At 51.3% G+C, this 15,400-nt stretch overlaps 1 protein-coding gene across 1 annotated transcript in view; it reads left to right on the top strand.

Annotated features, from left to right (window-relative positions):
- The window catches only part of lama5 (laminin, alpha 5), a gene marked incomplete at its 5' end in the record, with an annotated part of 118,944 nt that overhangs the window by 49,982 nt on the left and 53,562 nt on the right, over nucleotides 1-15,400 (top strand). Inside the window, 6 exons of the mRNA XM_080014483.1 lie at nucleotides 9,552-9,708; nucleotides 10,740-10,878; nucleotides 12,841-12,983; nucleotides 13,225-13,328; nucleotides 13,688-13,841; nucleotides 14,742-14,905. Of these exons, the coding sequence (XP_079870609.1) occupies nucleotides 9,552-9,708; nucleotides 10,740-10,878; nucleotides 12,841-12,983; nucleotides 13,225-13,328; nucleotides 13,688-13,841; nucleotides 14,742-14,905 (861 nt within the window). The remainder of the gene's footprint in view (nucleotides 1-9,551; nucleotides 9,709-10,739; nucleotides 10,879-12,840; nucleotides 12,984-13,224; nucleotides 13,329-13,687; nucleotides 13,842-14,741; nucleotides 14,906-15,400) is intronic.

Raw genomic sequence — 15,400 nt, 5'->3', positions numbered from 1 at the left:
CCCCCCCCGAAACAACAGGCCCCTGTACTACCACAATAACTGCAGGCCCCTGTACTACCACCATAACCACAGGCCCATGTACTACCACCATAACCACAAGCTCCTGTACTCCCCCCGAAACAACAAGCCCCTGTACTCCCCCCGAAACAACAAGCCCCTGTACTCCCCCCGAAACAACAAGCCCCTGTACTCCCCCAAAACAACAAGTCCCTGTACTACCCCCAAAACAAGTCCCTGTACTACCCCCAAAAAAAGTCCCTGAACTACCCCAAAACCACAAGCCCCTGTACTACCACCATAACCACAAGCCCCTGTACTACCACCAAAACCACAAGCCCCTGTACTACCACCAAAACCACAAGCCCCTGTACTACCACCATAACCACAAGCTCCTGTACTACCCGCAAAACAAGCCCCTGTACTCCCCCCGAAACATCAAGCCCCTGTACTCCTCCCGAAACAACAAGCCCCTGAAACAACAATCCCCTGTAATGCCCCCGAAACAAAGAGCCCCTGTACTACCCCCAAAACAGCAACGCCTTTTAGTACCCCCAAAACAAGACCCTGTACTCCCCCCCCGAAACATCAAGCCCCTGTACTCCCCCCGAACAAAGAGCCCCTGTACTACCCCCGAAACCAGCCCCTGTACTCCCCCGAAAACAACAAGCCCCTGTACTACCCCACGAAACAATAACCCCCTATACTTCCCCCGAAACAACAAGCCCCTGTACTCCCCCCCCAAAACAAAGAGCCCCTGAAACAACAAGCCCCCGAAACAAGCCCCTGTACTCCCCCCGAAACAACAAGCCCCTGAAACAACAAGCCCCTGTACTACCCCCGGAACAAAGAGCCCCTGTACTACCCCCGGAACAAAGAGCCCCTGTACTACCCCCGGAACAAAGAGCCCCTGTACTACCCCCGGAACAAAGAGCCCCTGTACTCCCCCCGAAACATCAAACCCCTGTACTTTCCCCGAAACAAAGAGCCCCTGTACTACCCCCGAAACGATCCCCTGTACTCCTCCCGAAACAACAAGCCCCCAAAACAAGCCCCTGTACTCCCCCCAAAACAAGCCCCTGTACTCCCCCAAAACAACAAGCCCCTGTACTCCTTCCAAAACAAGCCCCTGAAACAACAAGCCCCTGTACTCCCCGCCCGAAACAAAAAGAGCCCCTCTACTACCCCCGAAACGAGCCCCTGTACTCCCCCCGAAACAACAAGCCCCTGTACTCCTCCCGAAACAAGCCCCTGAAACAAGCCCCTGTACTCCCCCCGAAACAAAGAGCCCCTGTACTCCCCCCGAAACAACAAGCCCCTGTACTCCCCCCAAAACAGGCCCCTGTACTCCCCCCAAAACAAGCCCCTGTACTCCCCCCAAAACAAGCTCCTGAAACAACAAGCCCCTGTACTCCCCCCAAAACAACGAGCCCCTGTACTCCCCCCGAAACAACAAGCCCCTGTACTCCCCCCGAAACAACAAGCCCCTGTACTCCCCCCTATACTCCCCCCGAAACAACAAGCCCCTGAAACAACAAGCCCCTGTACTCCCCCCGAAACAACAAGCCCCTGTACTCCCCCCGAAACAACAAGCCCCTGTACTCCCCCCGAAACAACAAGCCCCTGTACTCCCCCCGAAAGAACAAGCCCCCGTTCTGCCCCAAAACAAGTCCCTGTACTACCCCCAAAACAAGCCCCTGTACTATCCCCAAACCACAAGCCCCTGTACAACCACCAAAACCACAAGCCCCTGTACTACCCCCAAAACAACAACGCCATTTACTACCCCCAAAACAACAACGCCATTTACTAACCCCAAAACAAGCCCCTGTACTACCCCCGAAACGAGCCCCTGTACTCCTCCCGAAACAACAAGCCCCTGAAACCACAATCCCCTGTACTACCACCAAAACCACAAGCCCCTGTACTACCACCAAAACCACAAGCCCCTGTACTACCACCATAACCACAAGCCCCTGTACTACCACCATAACCACAAGCCCCTGTACTACCCCCAAAACAGCAACGCCCTTTACTACCCCCAAAACAAGCCCCTGCACTCCCCCCGAAACAACAAGCCCCTGCACTCCCCCGAAACAACAAGCTCCTGTACCCCCCCCCCCCCAAAACAAGCCCCTGTACTCCACCCGAAACAACAAGCCCCTGTACTCCCCCCAAAACAAGCCCCTGTACTACCCCATGAAACAACAAGCCCCTGTACTCCCCCCAAAAAACAAGCCCCTGTACTCCCCCCAAAACAACAAGCCCCTGAAACAACAAGCCCCTGTACTCCCCCCAAAACAACAAGCCCCTGAAACAACAAGCCCCCCCCTGTACTATCCCACAAAACAACAAGCCCCTGTACTCCCCCCAAAACAAGCCCCTGTACTATCCTACTAAAGTCCCTGTTCTGCCCCAAAACAACAAGCCCCTATACTCCCCCCGAAACAACAAGCCCCTTAAACAACAAGCCCCTGTACTCCCCCCGAAACAACAAGCCCCTGTACTCCCCCCGAAACAACAAGCCCCTGTACTCCCCCCGAAACAACAAGCCCCTGTACTCCCCCCGAAACAACAAGCCCCCGTTCTGCCCCAAAACAACAAGTCCCTGTACTACCCCCAAAACAAGCCCCTGTACTACCCCCAAAACAAGCCCCTGTACTATCCCCAAACCACAAGCCCCTGTACAACCACCAAAACCACAAGCCCCTGTACTACCCCCAAAACAACAACGCCATTTACTAACCCCAAAACAAGCCCCTGTACTCCCCCCGAAACAAAGAGCCCCTGTACTACCCCCGAAACGAGCCCCTGTACTCCTCACGAAACAACAAGCCCCTGAAACCACAATCCCCTGTACTACCACCAAAACCACAAGCCCCTGTACTACCACCAAAACCACAAGCCCCTGTACTACCACCATAACCACAAGCCCCTGTACTACCACCATAACCACAAGCCCCTGTACTACCCCCAAAACAGCAACGCCCTTTACTACCCCCAAAACAAGCCCCTGCACTCCCCCCGAAACAACAAGCCCCTGCACTCCCCCGAAACAACAAGCTCCTGTACCCCCCCCCCAAAACAAGACCCTGTACTCCACCCGAAACAACAAGCCCCTGTACTCCCCCCAAAACAAGCCCCTGTACTACCCCATGAAACAACAAGCCCCTGTACTCCCCCCAAAAAACAAGCCCCTGTACTCCCCCCAAAACAACAAGCCCCTGAAACAACAAGCCCCTGTACTCCCCCCAAAACAACAAGCCCCTGTACTACCCCCCAAAACAAGCCCCTGTATTCCCCCCGAAACAACAAGCCCCTGATACAAGCCCCTGTACTCCCCCGAAACAGAGCCCCTGTACTCCCCCCGAAACAAGCCCCTGTACTATCCCACGAAACAACAAGCCCCTGTACTCCCCCCAAAACAAGCCCCTGTACTATCCTACTAAAGTCCCTGTTCTGCCCCAAAACAACAAGTCCCTGTTCTGCCCCAAAACAACAAGTCCCTGTTCTGCCCCAAAACAAAGCTCCCTGTACTCCCCCTGGAACAAGCCTCCTGTACTCCCCCGAAACAACAAGCCCCTGTACTAACCCCAAAACCACAAGCCCCTGTATGACCACCAAAACAGCAACACCCTTTACTACCCCCAAAACAAGCCCCTGTATTCCCGCTGAAACAAGCCCCTGTACTCCCCCCGAAACAAGCTCCTGTACAACCCCAACACAACAAATCCCTGTACTCCCCCCGAAACACGCCCCCAAAACAAGCCCCTGGACTCCCCCCGAAACCACAAGCCCCTGTACTACCCCCGAAACCACAAGCCCCTGTACTACCCCCGAAACCACAAGCCCCTGTACTACTCCCGAAACCACAAGCCCCTGTACTACCCTCAACACATCAAGCCCCTGTACTACAACCAAAACAACAAGCCCCTGTACTCCCCCCGAAACAACAAGCCCCTGTACTCCCCCCGAAACAAGCCCCTGTACTCCCCCCAAAACAAAGAGCCCCTGTACTCCCCCCGAAATAACAAGCCCCTGAAACAACAAGCCCCCTGTACTCCCCCGAAACAACAAGCCCCTGTACTAACCCCAAAACCACAAGCCCCGTTACTATCCCCAAAACATCAAGCCCCTGTTCTCCCCCCAAAACAACAAGCCCCTGTATTCCCCCCGAAACAACAAGCCCCTGTACTCCCCCCGAAACAAGCCCCTGTACTCCCCCCAAAACAAAGAGCCCCTGTACTCCCCCCGAAATAACAAGCCCCTGAAACAACAAGCCCTCTGTACTCCCCCGAAACAACAAGCCCCTGTACTAACCCCAAAACCACAAGCCCCGTTACTATCCCCAAAACATCAAGCCCCTGTTCTCCCCCCAAAACAACAAGCCCCTGTATTCCCCCCAAAACAACAAGCCCCTGTACTCCCCCCGAAACAAGCTCCTGTACCCTCCCCAAAACAAGCCCCTGTACTACCCCCAAAACAACAAGCCCCTGTACAACCCCAACACACCAAATCCCTGTACTCCCCCGAAACAAGCCCCCAAAGCCACAAGCCCCTGTACTACCCTCAAATCATCAAGGCCCTGTACTACCCTCAAATCATCAAGGCCCTGTACTACCCTCAACACATCAAGCCCCTGTACTACAACCAAAACAACAAGCCCCTGTACTCCCCCCAAAACAAGCCCCTGTACACTCCCTGAAACAAGCCCCTGTACTCCCCCTGAAACAACAAGCTCCTGTACTCCCCCTGAATCAAGCTCCCTGTACTCCCCCTGGAACAAGCCTCCTGTACTCCCCCGAAACAACAAGCCCCTGTACTAACCCCAAAACCACAAGCCCCTGTATGACCACCAAAACAGCAACACCCTTTACTACCCCCAAAACAAGCCCCTGTATTCCCGCTGAAACAAGCCCCTGTACTCCCCCCGAAACAAGCTCCTGTACAACCCCAACACAACAAATCCCTGTACTCCCCCCGAAACACGCCCCCAAAACAAGCCCCTGGACTCCCCCCGAAACCACAAGCCCCTGTACTACCCCCGAAACCACAAGCCCCTGTACTACCCCCGAAACCACAAGCCCCTGTACTACTCCCGAAACCACAAGCCCCTGTACTACCCTCAACACATCAAGCCCCTGTACTACAACCAAAACAACAAGCCCCTGTACTCCCCCCGAAACAACAAGCCCCTGTACTCCCCCCGAAACAAGCCCCTGTACTCCCCCCAAAACAAAGAGCCCCTGTACTCCCCCCGAAATAACAAGCCCCTGAAACAACAAGCCCTCTGTACTCCCCCGAAACAACAAGCCCCTGTACTAACCCCAAAACCACAAGCCCCGTTACTATCCCCAAAACATCAAGCCCCTGTTCTCCCCCCAAAACAACAAGCCCCTGTATTCCCCCCAAAACAACAAGCCCCTGTACTCCCCCCGAAACAAGCTCCTGTACCCTCCCCAAAACAAGCCCCTGTACTACCCCCAAAACAACAAGCCCCTGTACAACCCCAACACACCAAATCCCTGTACTCCCCCGAAACAAGCCCCCAAAGCCACAAGCCCCTGTACTACCCTCAAATCATCAAGGCCCTGTACTACCCTCAAATCATCAAGGCCCTGTACTACCCTCAACACATCAAGCCCCTGTACTACAACCAAAACAACAAGCCCCTGTACTCCCCCCAAAACAAGCCCCTGTACACTCCCTGAAACAAGCCCCTGTACTCCCCCTGAAACAACAAGCTCCTGTACTCCCCCTGAATCAAGCTCCCTGTACTCCCCCTGGAACAAGCCTCCTGTACTCCCCCGAAACAACAAGCCCCTGTACTAACCCCAAAACCACAAGCCCCTGTACTAACCCCAAAACAGCAATCCTCTGTACTACCACAAAACATCAAGCCCCTGTACAACCCCCAACCCACAAGCCCTGTACAACCCCCAACTCCGTGTACTACCCCAAACCACAAGCCCCTGTACTACCACCAAAACCACAAGCCCCTGTACTCCCCCTGAAACAAGCCCCTGTACTCCCCCTGAAACAAGCCCCTATACTCCCCCCAAAACAAGCCCCTGTACTACCCCAGAAACCACAAGCGCCTGTACTACCCCAGAAACATCAAGTCATTTACATTTACATTTACATTTTAGTCATTTAGCAGACGCTTTTATCCAAAGCGACTTACAATTGTTCAAAGACCGACGGACGCAGCCATCAGGAGCAATTAGGGGTTAAGTGTCTTGCTCAAGGACACTACAGCATGCTAGCAGGAGGAGCCTGGGATCGAACCAGCAACCTTTGGATCACTAGACCACCAGCTCTACCTCCTGAGCTACCATCCCCACCAGGTCCCTGTACTCCCCTCAACACTTCAAGCCCCTTTACTACAACCAAAACATCAAGCCCCTTTACTACAACCAAAACATCAAGCTCCTGTACTCCCCCCAGAACATCAAGCTCCTGTACTCCCCCCAGAACATCAAGCTCCTGTACTCCCCCCAGAACATCAAGCTCCTGTACTCCCCCCAAAACATCAAGCTCCTGTACTCCCCCCAAAACAACAAGCCCCTGCACTCCCCCCAAAACAAGCTCCTGTACTGCCCCAAAACAACAAGCCCCTGTACTCCCCTCGACACAACGTGCCCCTGTACTCCCCTCGACACAACGTGCCCCTGTACTCCCCCCAAAACAACGTGCCCCTGTACTCCCCCCAAAACAACGAGCCCCTGTACAACCCTCAAAACAACGAGCCCCTGAAACGAGCCCCTGTACTCCCCCCGAAACAAGCCCCTTTACTCCCCCCCGAAACAACAAGCCCCTGAAACAGCAAGCCCCTGTACTCCCCCCGAAACGAGCCCCTGTACTACCCCGAAACGAGTCCCTGTATTACCCCCGAAACGACGAGCCCCTGTATGACCACCAAAACAGCAACACCCTTTACTACCCCCAAAACAAGCCCCTGTATTCCCCCTGAAACAAGCCCCTGTACTCCCCCCGAAACAAGCTCCTGTACAACCCCAACACAACAAATCCCTGTACTCCCCCCGAAACAAGCCCCCAAAACAAGCCCCTGGACTCCCCCCGAAACCACAAGCCCCTGTACTACCCCCGAAACCACAAGCCCCTGTACTACCCCCGAAACCACAAGCCCCTGTACTACTCCCGAAACCACAAGCCCCTGTACTACCCTCAACACATCAAGCCCCTGTACTACAACCAAAACAACAAGCCCCTGTCCTACCCCCGAAACAAGCCCCTGTCCTACCCCCGAAACTACAAGCCCCATGTACTACCCTCAACACATCAAGCTCCTGTACTACAACCAAAACAAGCCCCTGTACTCCCCCCGAAACAAGCCCCTGTACTCCCCCCGAAACAGCAAGCCCCTGAAACAAGCTCCCTGTACTCCCCCTGAAACAAGCCCCCTGTACTCCCCCTGAAACCACAAGCCCCTGCACTACCCCCGAAACCACAAGCCCCTGCACTACCCCCGAAACAAGCCCCTGCACTACCCCCGAAACAACAAGCCCCTGCACTCCCCCCGAAACAAGCCCCTACACTCCCCCCGAAACAAGCCCCTGCACTCCCCCCGAAACAAGCCCCTGCACTCCCCCCGAAACAAGCCCCTGCACTACCCCCAAACCACAAGCCCATGTACTACCACCAAAACAACGCCCTTTACTAACCCCAAAACAAGACCCTGTACTCCCCCCCAAAACAACGTGTCCCTGTACTACCCCCCAAACCACAAGTCCCTGTACTACCCCCCAAACCACAAGCCCCTGTACTACCCCCGAAACCGCGAGCCCCTAACCAACCCCCGAAACCGCGAGCCCCTGTACTACCCCCAAATCATCAATCCCCTGTACTACCCTCAAATCATCAGGCCCCTGTACTACCCACAACACATCAAGCCTCTGTACTCCCCCCGAAACAAAGAGCCCCTGTGCAACCCCCAAAACAACAAGCCCCTGTACTCCCCCCGAAACAACAAGTCCCTGTACTCCCCCCGACACAACAAGCCCCTGTTCTGCCCCAAAACAAGCCCCTGTTCTGCCCCAAAACAAGCCCCTGTTCTGCCCCAAAACAAGCCCCTGTACTCCCCCCAAAACAACAAGCCCCTGTACTCCCCCCAAAACAAGCCCCTGTACTCCCCCTAAGACAACAAGCCCCTGTACTACCCCCCGAAACAAGCCCCTGAAACAAGCCCCTATACTCCCCCCAAAACAACAAGTCCCTGTACTACAACCAAAACATCAAGCTCCTGTACTCCCCCCAGAACATCAAGCTCCTGTACTCCCCCCGAAACCACAAGCCCCTGAACTACCCCCAAAACATCAAGCCCCTGCACTCCCCCCAAAACATCAAGCCCCTGCACTCCCCCCAAAACAACAAGCTCCTGCACCCGAAAGAAGCTCCTGTTCTCCCCCTGACACAAGCCCCTGTTCTCCCCCAAAAACAACAAGCCCCTGGAACAAGCCCCTGTACAGCCCCAAAAACAAGCCCCTGTTCTCCCCCCGAAACAAGCCCCTGTACAACCCCAACACAACAAATCCCTGTACTTCCCCCTGAAACCACAAGCCCCTGGACTACCCCTGATACCACAAGCCCCTGTACTACCTTCAACACATCAAGCCCCTGTACTACAACCAAAACAAGCCCCTGTACTCCCCCCGAAACAAGCCCCTGTACTTCCCCCTGAAACCACAAGCCCCTGGACTACCCCTGATACCACAAGCCCCTGTACTACCTTCAACACATCAACCCCTGTACTACAACCAAAACAAGCCCCTGTACTCCCCCCGAAACAACAAGCCCCTGTACTATCTCCAAAACAGCCAGCCCCTGTACAAACCCCAACCCACAAGCCCCTGTACTACCCCGAAACAAGCCCCTGAAACAACAAGCCCCTATACTCCCCCCGAAACCACAAGCCCCTATACTCCCCCCGAAACATCAAGCCCCTGTACTACCCCCAGAACATCAAGCTCCTGTACTCCCCCCGAAAAAAAAAGCCCCTGTACTCCCCCCAAAACATCAAACTCCTGTACTTACCCCAACACAGCAACCCCCTTTACTACCCCCCAAAACACTAACCCCCTGTACTCCCCCCTGAAACAACAAGCCCCTGAAACAAGCCCCTGTTCTCCCCCCAAAACAAGTCCCTGTACTACCCCCAAAACAACAACCCCCTGTACTACCCCCAAAACTACCCGACAGGGTGACCAGGTCGTTGCACTGGGGATTTTGATTTCGACGTCCATATTTGTCTAAACTCTCGCGTTGTAGTTTTGACGCAACACCACAAGATGGCGCCACCAGCTAATGTTAGCATTGGCTTATTTGTGTCGTGATCCGAGGGACATGAAACCAGGAGGAGAAGTGGTTGCCTGTAGCAACGCTGATTATTAAGAGAGCAGTGTTTGTTATTCAGAAATAACTGAGCGCTGGTTGCCGCCATCGACCAATCACAATGGAGTATTCCACAGAGCCGCGGCATAAATAGTATTATCGGTATTGAGTTGATATAATCCCGTCTCACCCTGCCCCCCCAGACCCCGCCCGGACCACTACTTCCCCGACCTGCACCACCTTAAGTTCGAGGTGGAGGAGGGAACCATGCTGGACGGACGCCCTGTCCGCTTCGGCTTCGATCCGCTGGAGTTCGAGGGCTTCAGTTGGAGGGGCTACGCCCAGATGACCCCCATCCAGGTAGAACCCCCAGCACCACCCAGCATCTAGGCTAATGCTAATCTCGGTTGATATTGGTTATCTGTAATATAGTAATACATGTATACTATAATATATATATATATAATATAATAATTTTTTAATATATATATTGTTTTATTTACATTTAATATAGATTTCACTATGTGAATATGTTATCGTATATACTGTATATGTGATGTAGTGTGTGTGTATATATATGTGTATATATATATATAGTGAATGTGGCCCTAGTTATTGTGCTCCTGCATGTGGTGGTGTGGTGATGTCTCTGGGCTATGGGGCTTAAACAAGGCTGTTTTGGGTTTTGAATCCGTCCCTTTACTTCAACGGGACAAAAATAATTTCTAACATGTCAGTGTACATTGTCAGGGGTCTCATGCTCATCAACATAATTCTGTTCTAATTGATTGTTGGAAATATATTGACACGTAAAAAAATATATCCAGGTATAGAACCAAGGGAACATAGCACTTAGGGAACATAAGACCTAGGACTTGGGGACCATAAAATATAGAACCTAGGGAACATAGGACGTAGGAAACAGAACAGGACCCAGGGAACATAATGGACTCCTCCTGGTGAGGAGGTGACTTAACAGGACATTTTGAGGGGTGGTGCCAGACTCTGGTGGAGGTTGAAGGTTGTGCTGGTTTGCTGCCTCCTGCTGGTGAAGGTGTTAAGGTGTCACTTCTCTCTTCCCTTTTACTTCTCTCTGTCTTCTCTTCCACTCATCTCCTCGTCGTTCCACCGTCCCTCCTCTCTGCCATCCCTCCATCCTTCCAACCCTTCATTCCTCCATCCCTCCATCCTCCCTCTTTCCCTCCATCCTTCCAACCCTTTATCCCTCCATCGCTTTCATCCCCTATATCCTTTTTCCCACACCTCCTCCTACTTCTCCTCTTCCCTCCTTCCCTCCTCCCCTCCTCCTCCCCTCCGCTCCTCCTCCTCCTCCCCTCCCCATCTCCTCTCCTCCTCCCCTCTTCCTCCTCTCTTCCTCCTCCTGGTACCAGTCCAGGGTTCTGGTCTCGGTCTCGGTGGGGTCTCCAGACCTCTTTCGGGTGATCCTTCGTTTCTCCAACCCGGGTGGAGTTGACGTCCGGGGCCGAGTCTCCGTCCTGGAGGAGGGCCGCTCCCCACACTGCCGCAACTGTAAGTCTCTCTCTCCCTGTCTCTCTCTCTTTCCATCCGTCGCTCCGTCCGTCCGCTTGGTGTGTTGGTGGAGGCTCCTCCCCTCCTCCCCCCTCTAGGGTCACATGTCAACGCCTCCTCCTCATCATCATCATCATCATCAGGGCTGATAACCAAGGCATTTCCTCCACCTCCACCTTCTTCTCTCCTCTTTTTTTCTCCTCCTCATCCTTTACTTTGTCTTTTTCTTTTCTCTCACTTTTCTCACCCTCCTTCCTGGCTCTTTTGTTCCCTCACTTCTTTCCTCCTCTGTCCTCTCACTTCCTCTCCTCCTTTCCTCATTTCTTATCTGTTCCTTTCCTTCCCCTCTCCTCCTCTCCTCCTCCTCCTCCTCCTCTCCTCCTCTAGAGAGCAGTGAAGCTCCAGGTTCATGTCAGCGAGGCAGATGTCTATCTGGCTCGTGTCATCCTCAGGTATTTAAACTCTGAGGGCAGCACGACCAGCGGTAAAATAACGGCCTATCAGAGCAACCGCAGAGGTAGGTCTCCACCAATCACAGCACGGCGTTTCACTGTGGGCGGGGCTTACTGGATTCAAGATTTTTCTGTGGTGTGTGTTTTTGTGGGAGTAGATAAAAAAGCTCCTCAATTTGTGATTGTTTATGATTGATTATTTGTAATGATTATTATTATGATTGAATTTTTTTATTATTATGTCATATGTCAACTTAAAGTAACCGGATCTCAGAAACCGTAAGACCTGGAGACACCAAATATGTGCAGAAAAGTTCAGTATCTCAACCACGACTCAAGCAACAAAAATCATACAAACATGGTCAGGTGGTGGCGCGACAACCAGCTCATTTTACTTTTTGGCCCAAAACTCCTGAACCCTTTGTGATGGACACAAAAATCCCCTGGGTTATTTCCCCGGGTTGATGCTGGGTTCAACTGTGCTCAGCCACGCCCATTTCCATCGTTCCAGATTTTTCGGCCAGTTTTTGTCCAAATCAGTTTTTTAAGATTCTCCTCCTATAAAACGAACCAATCTCAACAAGGTCTGACAGCGCACACGGACTGGACGGTGCACTTTGTCCCGATCCCAGAAACCGCTTGGCACAAATAGGACACAATTTGGTGCACATGTGCATGCTGTTCGTTGGCCAACAGGTGGCGCTCTCACAACCTTCAAACGCTAATAACTCATTCAGTGTTTAGAGTCCAGAGTTCAGCGTCATTTAAACTGGTTGACAATGAGCCATCAGCGGAGTAACGGTGTGAATGATCCTCAGTGTACCTGGAAAAACTGTTCACCATGTGGGAGGAGTCGGCCGTCGGAGGGCGCTGCTTGTGCCACTCGAATATCTGACAATCATCGTTCACCCAAAGCCGTTGTGATTGGACCCCGACGGCACCTCCTGGTGTTTTTATTTCCTGTTTATTTTGTGTTTTGATTTTTCAAAATCCTCGTGAAATGTTGAGTTTTCTAATTTCTAAAACAGGTTTCAATGCAGACATAGAATCGCATTGTGATTCTAACACCATCGTTTCTGTGTCTGGTTGTGTGTGTGTGTTTCGCTGGATGTGTGTGTGTGTGTGTTTTGCTGTTTATGTGTGTGCGTGTGTTTTGCTCTGTGTGTGTTTTGCTATTTGTGTGTGTGTGTGTTTTTCTGTGCGTGTGTGTGTGTTTTGCTGTGCGTGTGTGTTTGTGTGTGTGTGTCTTTTGCTGTTTATGTGTGTGTGTCTGTGTGTGTTTTGCTGTGCGTGTGTGTGTGTGTGTGTGTGTGTGTGTGTCTTTTGCTGTTTATGTGTGTGTGTCTGTGTGTGTTTTGCTATTTGTGTGTGTGTGTGTTTTTCTGTGCGTGTGTGTGTTTTGCTGTGCGTGTGTGTGTGTGTGTGTGTGTGTCTTTTGCTGTTTATGTGTGTGTGTCTGTGTGTGTTTTGCTGTGTGTGTGTGTGTGTGTGTGCGTATGTGCGTGGCCAGGCTCGGAGCAGACCAAGCAGATCGTCTTCTCTCCCACCTCGGAGCCGAGCTTCGTCAACGTTCCCCAGAACAGCTTTGTGGAGCCGTTCGTCCTGAACCCAGGGACCTGGACGGTGGTGATGGAGGCGGAGGGCATCCTGCTGGTCAGCGCAACACACTCCACTCAACAAACTGTTTTTATTTTACCCATCAAGTTTTCATTCGTTCCTTTAATGCAGAGTTTTCCTTAAGTGGAAAATAAAAAAGTCTACATCAGATGTGTGTGACAGCCGCTGGGCCGCCTGATGGTGACTGCAGGGCCGTTAAAGGGGAGGAGGGCCAGAGGTTCCTCCCCCCTGGTATAATGTGTGTATTTGATGTGAATTGAACAAGTACTGTGTGCAGGACTACCTGGTGCTGCTCCCCAGCTCCTACTACGAAGCTCCGATCCTGCAGCTCAAGGTGTCAGAGCCGTGTCTCTACAGCCCTGCGGCCGATGCCACACCCAAGTCAGTGCGGTCTCAGTTATTATGGGATGTTGTATCTATTATTTATATGATACCATGTATATTGTACTATAAATATACATCTTTGAGGTGCATTCAAACATACAAGGAAGTAACTCTCTGGTGATTGCATGGAAATCTAAAATGATGAACACCTTGAAAACTATTTTAACGTGATTATAGACAGAAGAGCTCAACAAATTTAAGGTTGATATTCAAGTTTGAAAGAAATGAAAATGAAAACGTTGGTTTTGAGGGATTTTGATACTGGATGATTGTGAAATTTAAATCAAGTCACCTGTCCGCCTCTACCGGCTTAGCTGTCTGTGTATTCTGACCTGTCTGTCTCTCCACCCGTCTAGCTGCCTGCTCTACCAGTACCTGTCTTTGGACTCCTTCCCCACGCTGAGTGCCAATGACGCCAGCTGTCGCCACGACAACCACCTGCCCCGCCCCTGCCACATAGAGAGGGTGACTCCACGGCACCCGGACATGGCCGTCTGCAGCGGAAACGATGTGAGAGAGGGATGATGGAGCGATAGAAAGACGATGGAGCGATAAAAAGATGATAAAGCGATAGAAAGACGATGGAGCGATAGAAAGATGGAGAGAGGAGGACGGAGAGGTGCAGGGTGGATGATATCAAGATATATGACAGGGACTGTTATTAAACATTTTGTATTTCGAATTACAGACATGTTTCTAGTTACATACAGTTACCTTGTATATACAGTTATAAGGTTACACTGTACAGTATATACAGTTACATGACAGAGTTACAAGGAGTTTATAGAATTACATTGTATATACAGTTACATTGTATATACAGTTACATTGTATATACGGATGTAAGGTTACACTGTACAGTATATACAGTTACAGGACAGAGTTACAAGGAGTTTATAGAATTACGTTGTATATACAGTTACATTGTATATACGGATGTAAGGTTACACTGTACAGTATATACAGTTACCTTGTATATAGAGTTACAAAGAGTATTATAGAGTTATATTCTATATAGAGTTTTATATATTAACAATGATAGAGTTAGAAGTTAGTTGGAAAGACTAACTAGTTGTGTAGTTACGGAGTTGTATTGCATATAGAAATACAGATGTATTTGGAGTTACACATTAATATGGAGTTATATTGTGTATGTAGTTACATTGGTTATGTTGTATATAGAGTTACAGATGAATATCATGTTATGTTGGATAAAGAGGTAAATAGGAATAGGCCCCAGTTGTCTGCTCTGAATTGGTCACTCTGAATCCAGCAGCAGGTATTGCTTTGCAGATGCAAATATTTAATATGATAACAGTGATGATAACAGTGATGATAACAGTGATGATAACAGTGATGATAACAGTAGTGATAACAGTGTTGATAACAGTGTTTCCCCGGGCCCCTCAGATCAGCGTGCAGCTCCGGAGCCGCCTCTCGGATCCCGGCGACTTCGTCCTGGTTCTGGAATATTCCAGCGAGGAGGAGTCGCCACAGACGCTCACCGTGTCAGTCAACTCTCCGAGTGGGAGGAGCAGCCAACACCGTCTCACCCTGCTGCACTGCCAGTACAGGTGGGTGGGGGTGAGGGGGTGGAGGGTGGGGGTGAGGGGGTGGAGGGAGCAGAGTCCCTGAAGAATGTAGAAGCAGTTTGTTCAGGTGTGTGTGTATTAGTCTGGTTGTTTGTTTGTGTGTGAGTTAGTTTGTGTGTGTGTGCACATATGTGACCCCCCGCATCATTTGAAAGTGGAGAATCAGAGCTTCCAAACGAGGTTGTCACTTGTGCAAATCAAGCAAATATTTTAAAGCTATGACTTGTTAATGACAAGGGTGTGGCAAACCAGTGTTTCTGAGATAATCACCTCCAAAGTTTTACCCACAGCAGCTTCATCAGCTCCCACAATGCAAATGGGCTTGGAGGACCAACAAAGCCTCATGGCTACTTAAAATCCTGCAGAATCAAGTTGAACAGCGTCAACAACACACAACTATTTTTGTTCGCTTCTCCTCATCCATAAGAACAGACTTTTCACAGACAAGTGAAACCGGATCCTCGTCTTGTTTACGGG

The sequence above is a fragment of the Zeus faber genome, assembly GCF_960531495.2.
Source record: "Zeus faber genome assembly, chromosome: 15".
NCBI classification, from domain to species: domain Eukaryota; kingdom Metazoa; phylum Chordata; class Actinopteri; order Zeiformes; family Zeidae; genus Zeus; species Zeus faber.
Note: the sequence above shows the minus strand (reverse complement) of the source record. Positions and strands in the feature narration are given on the sequence as shown.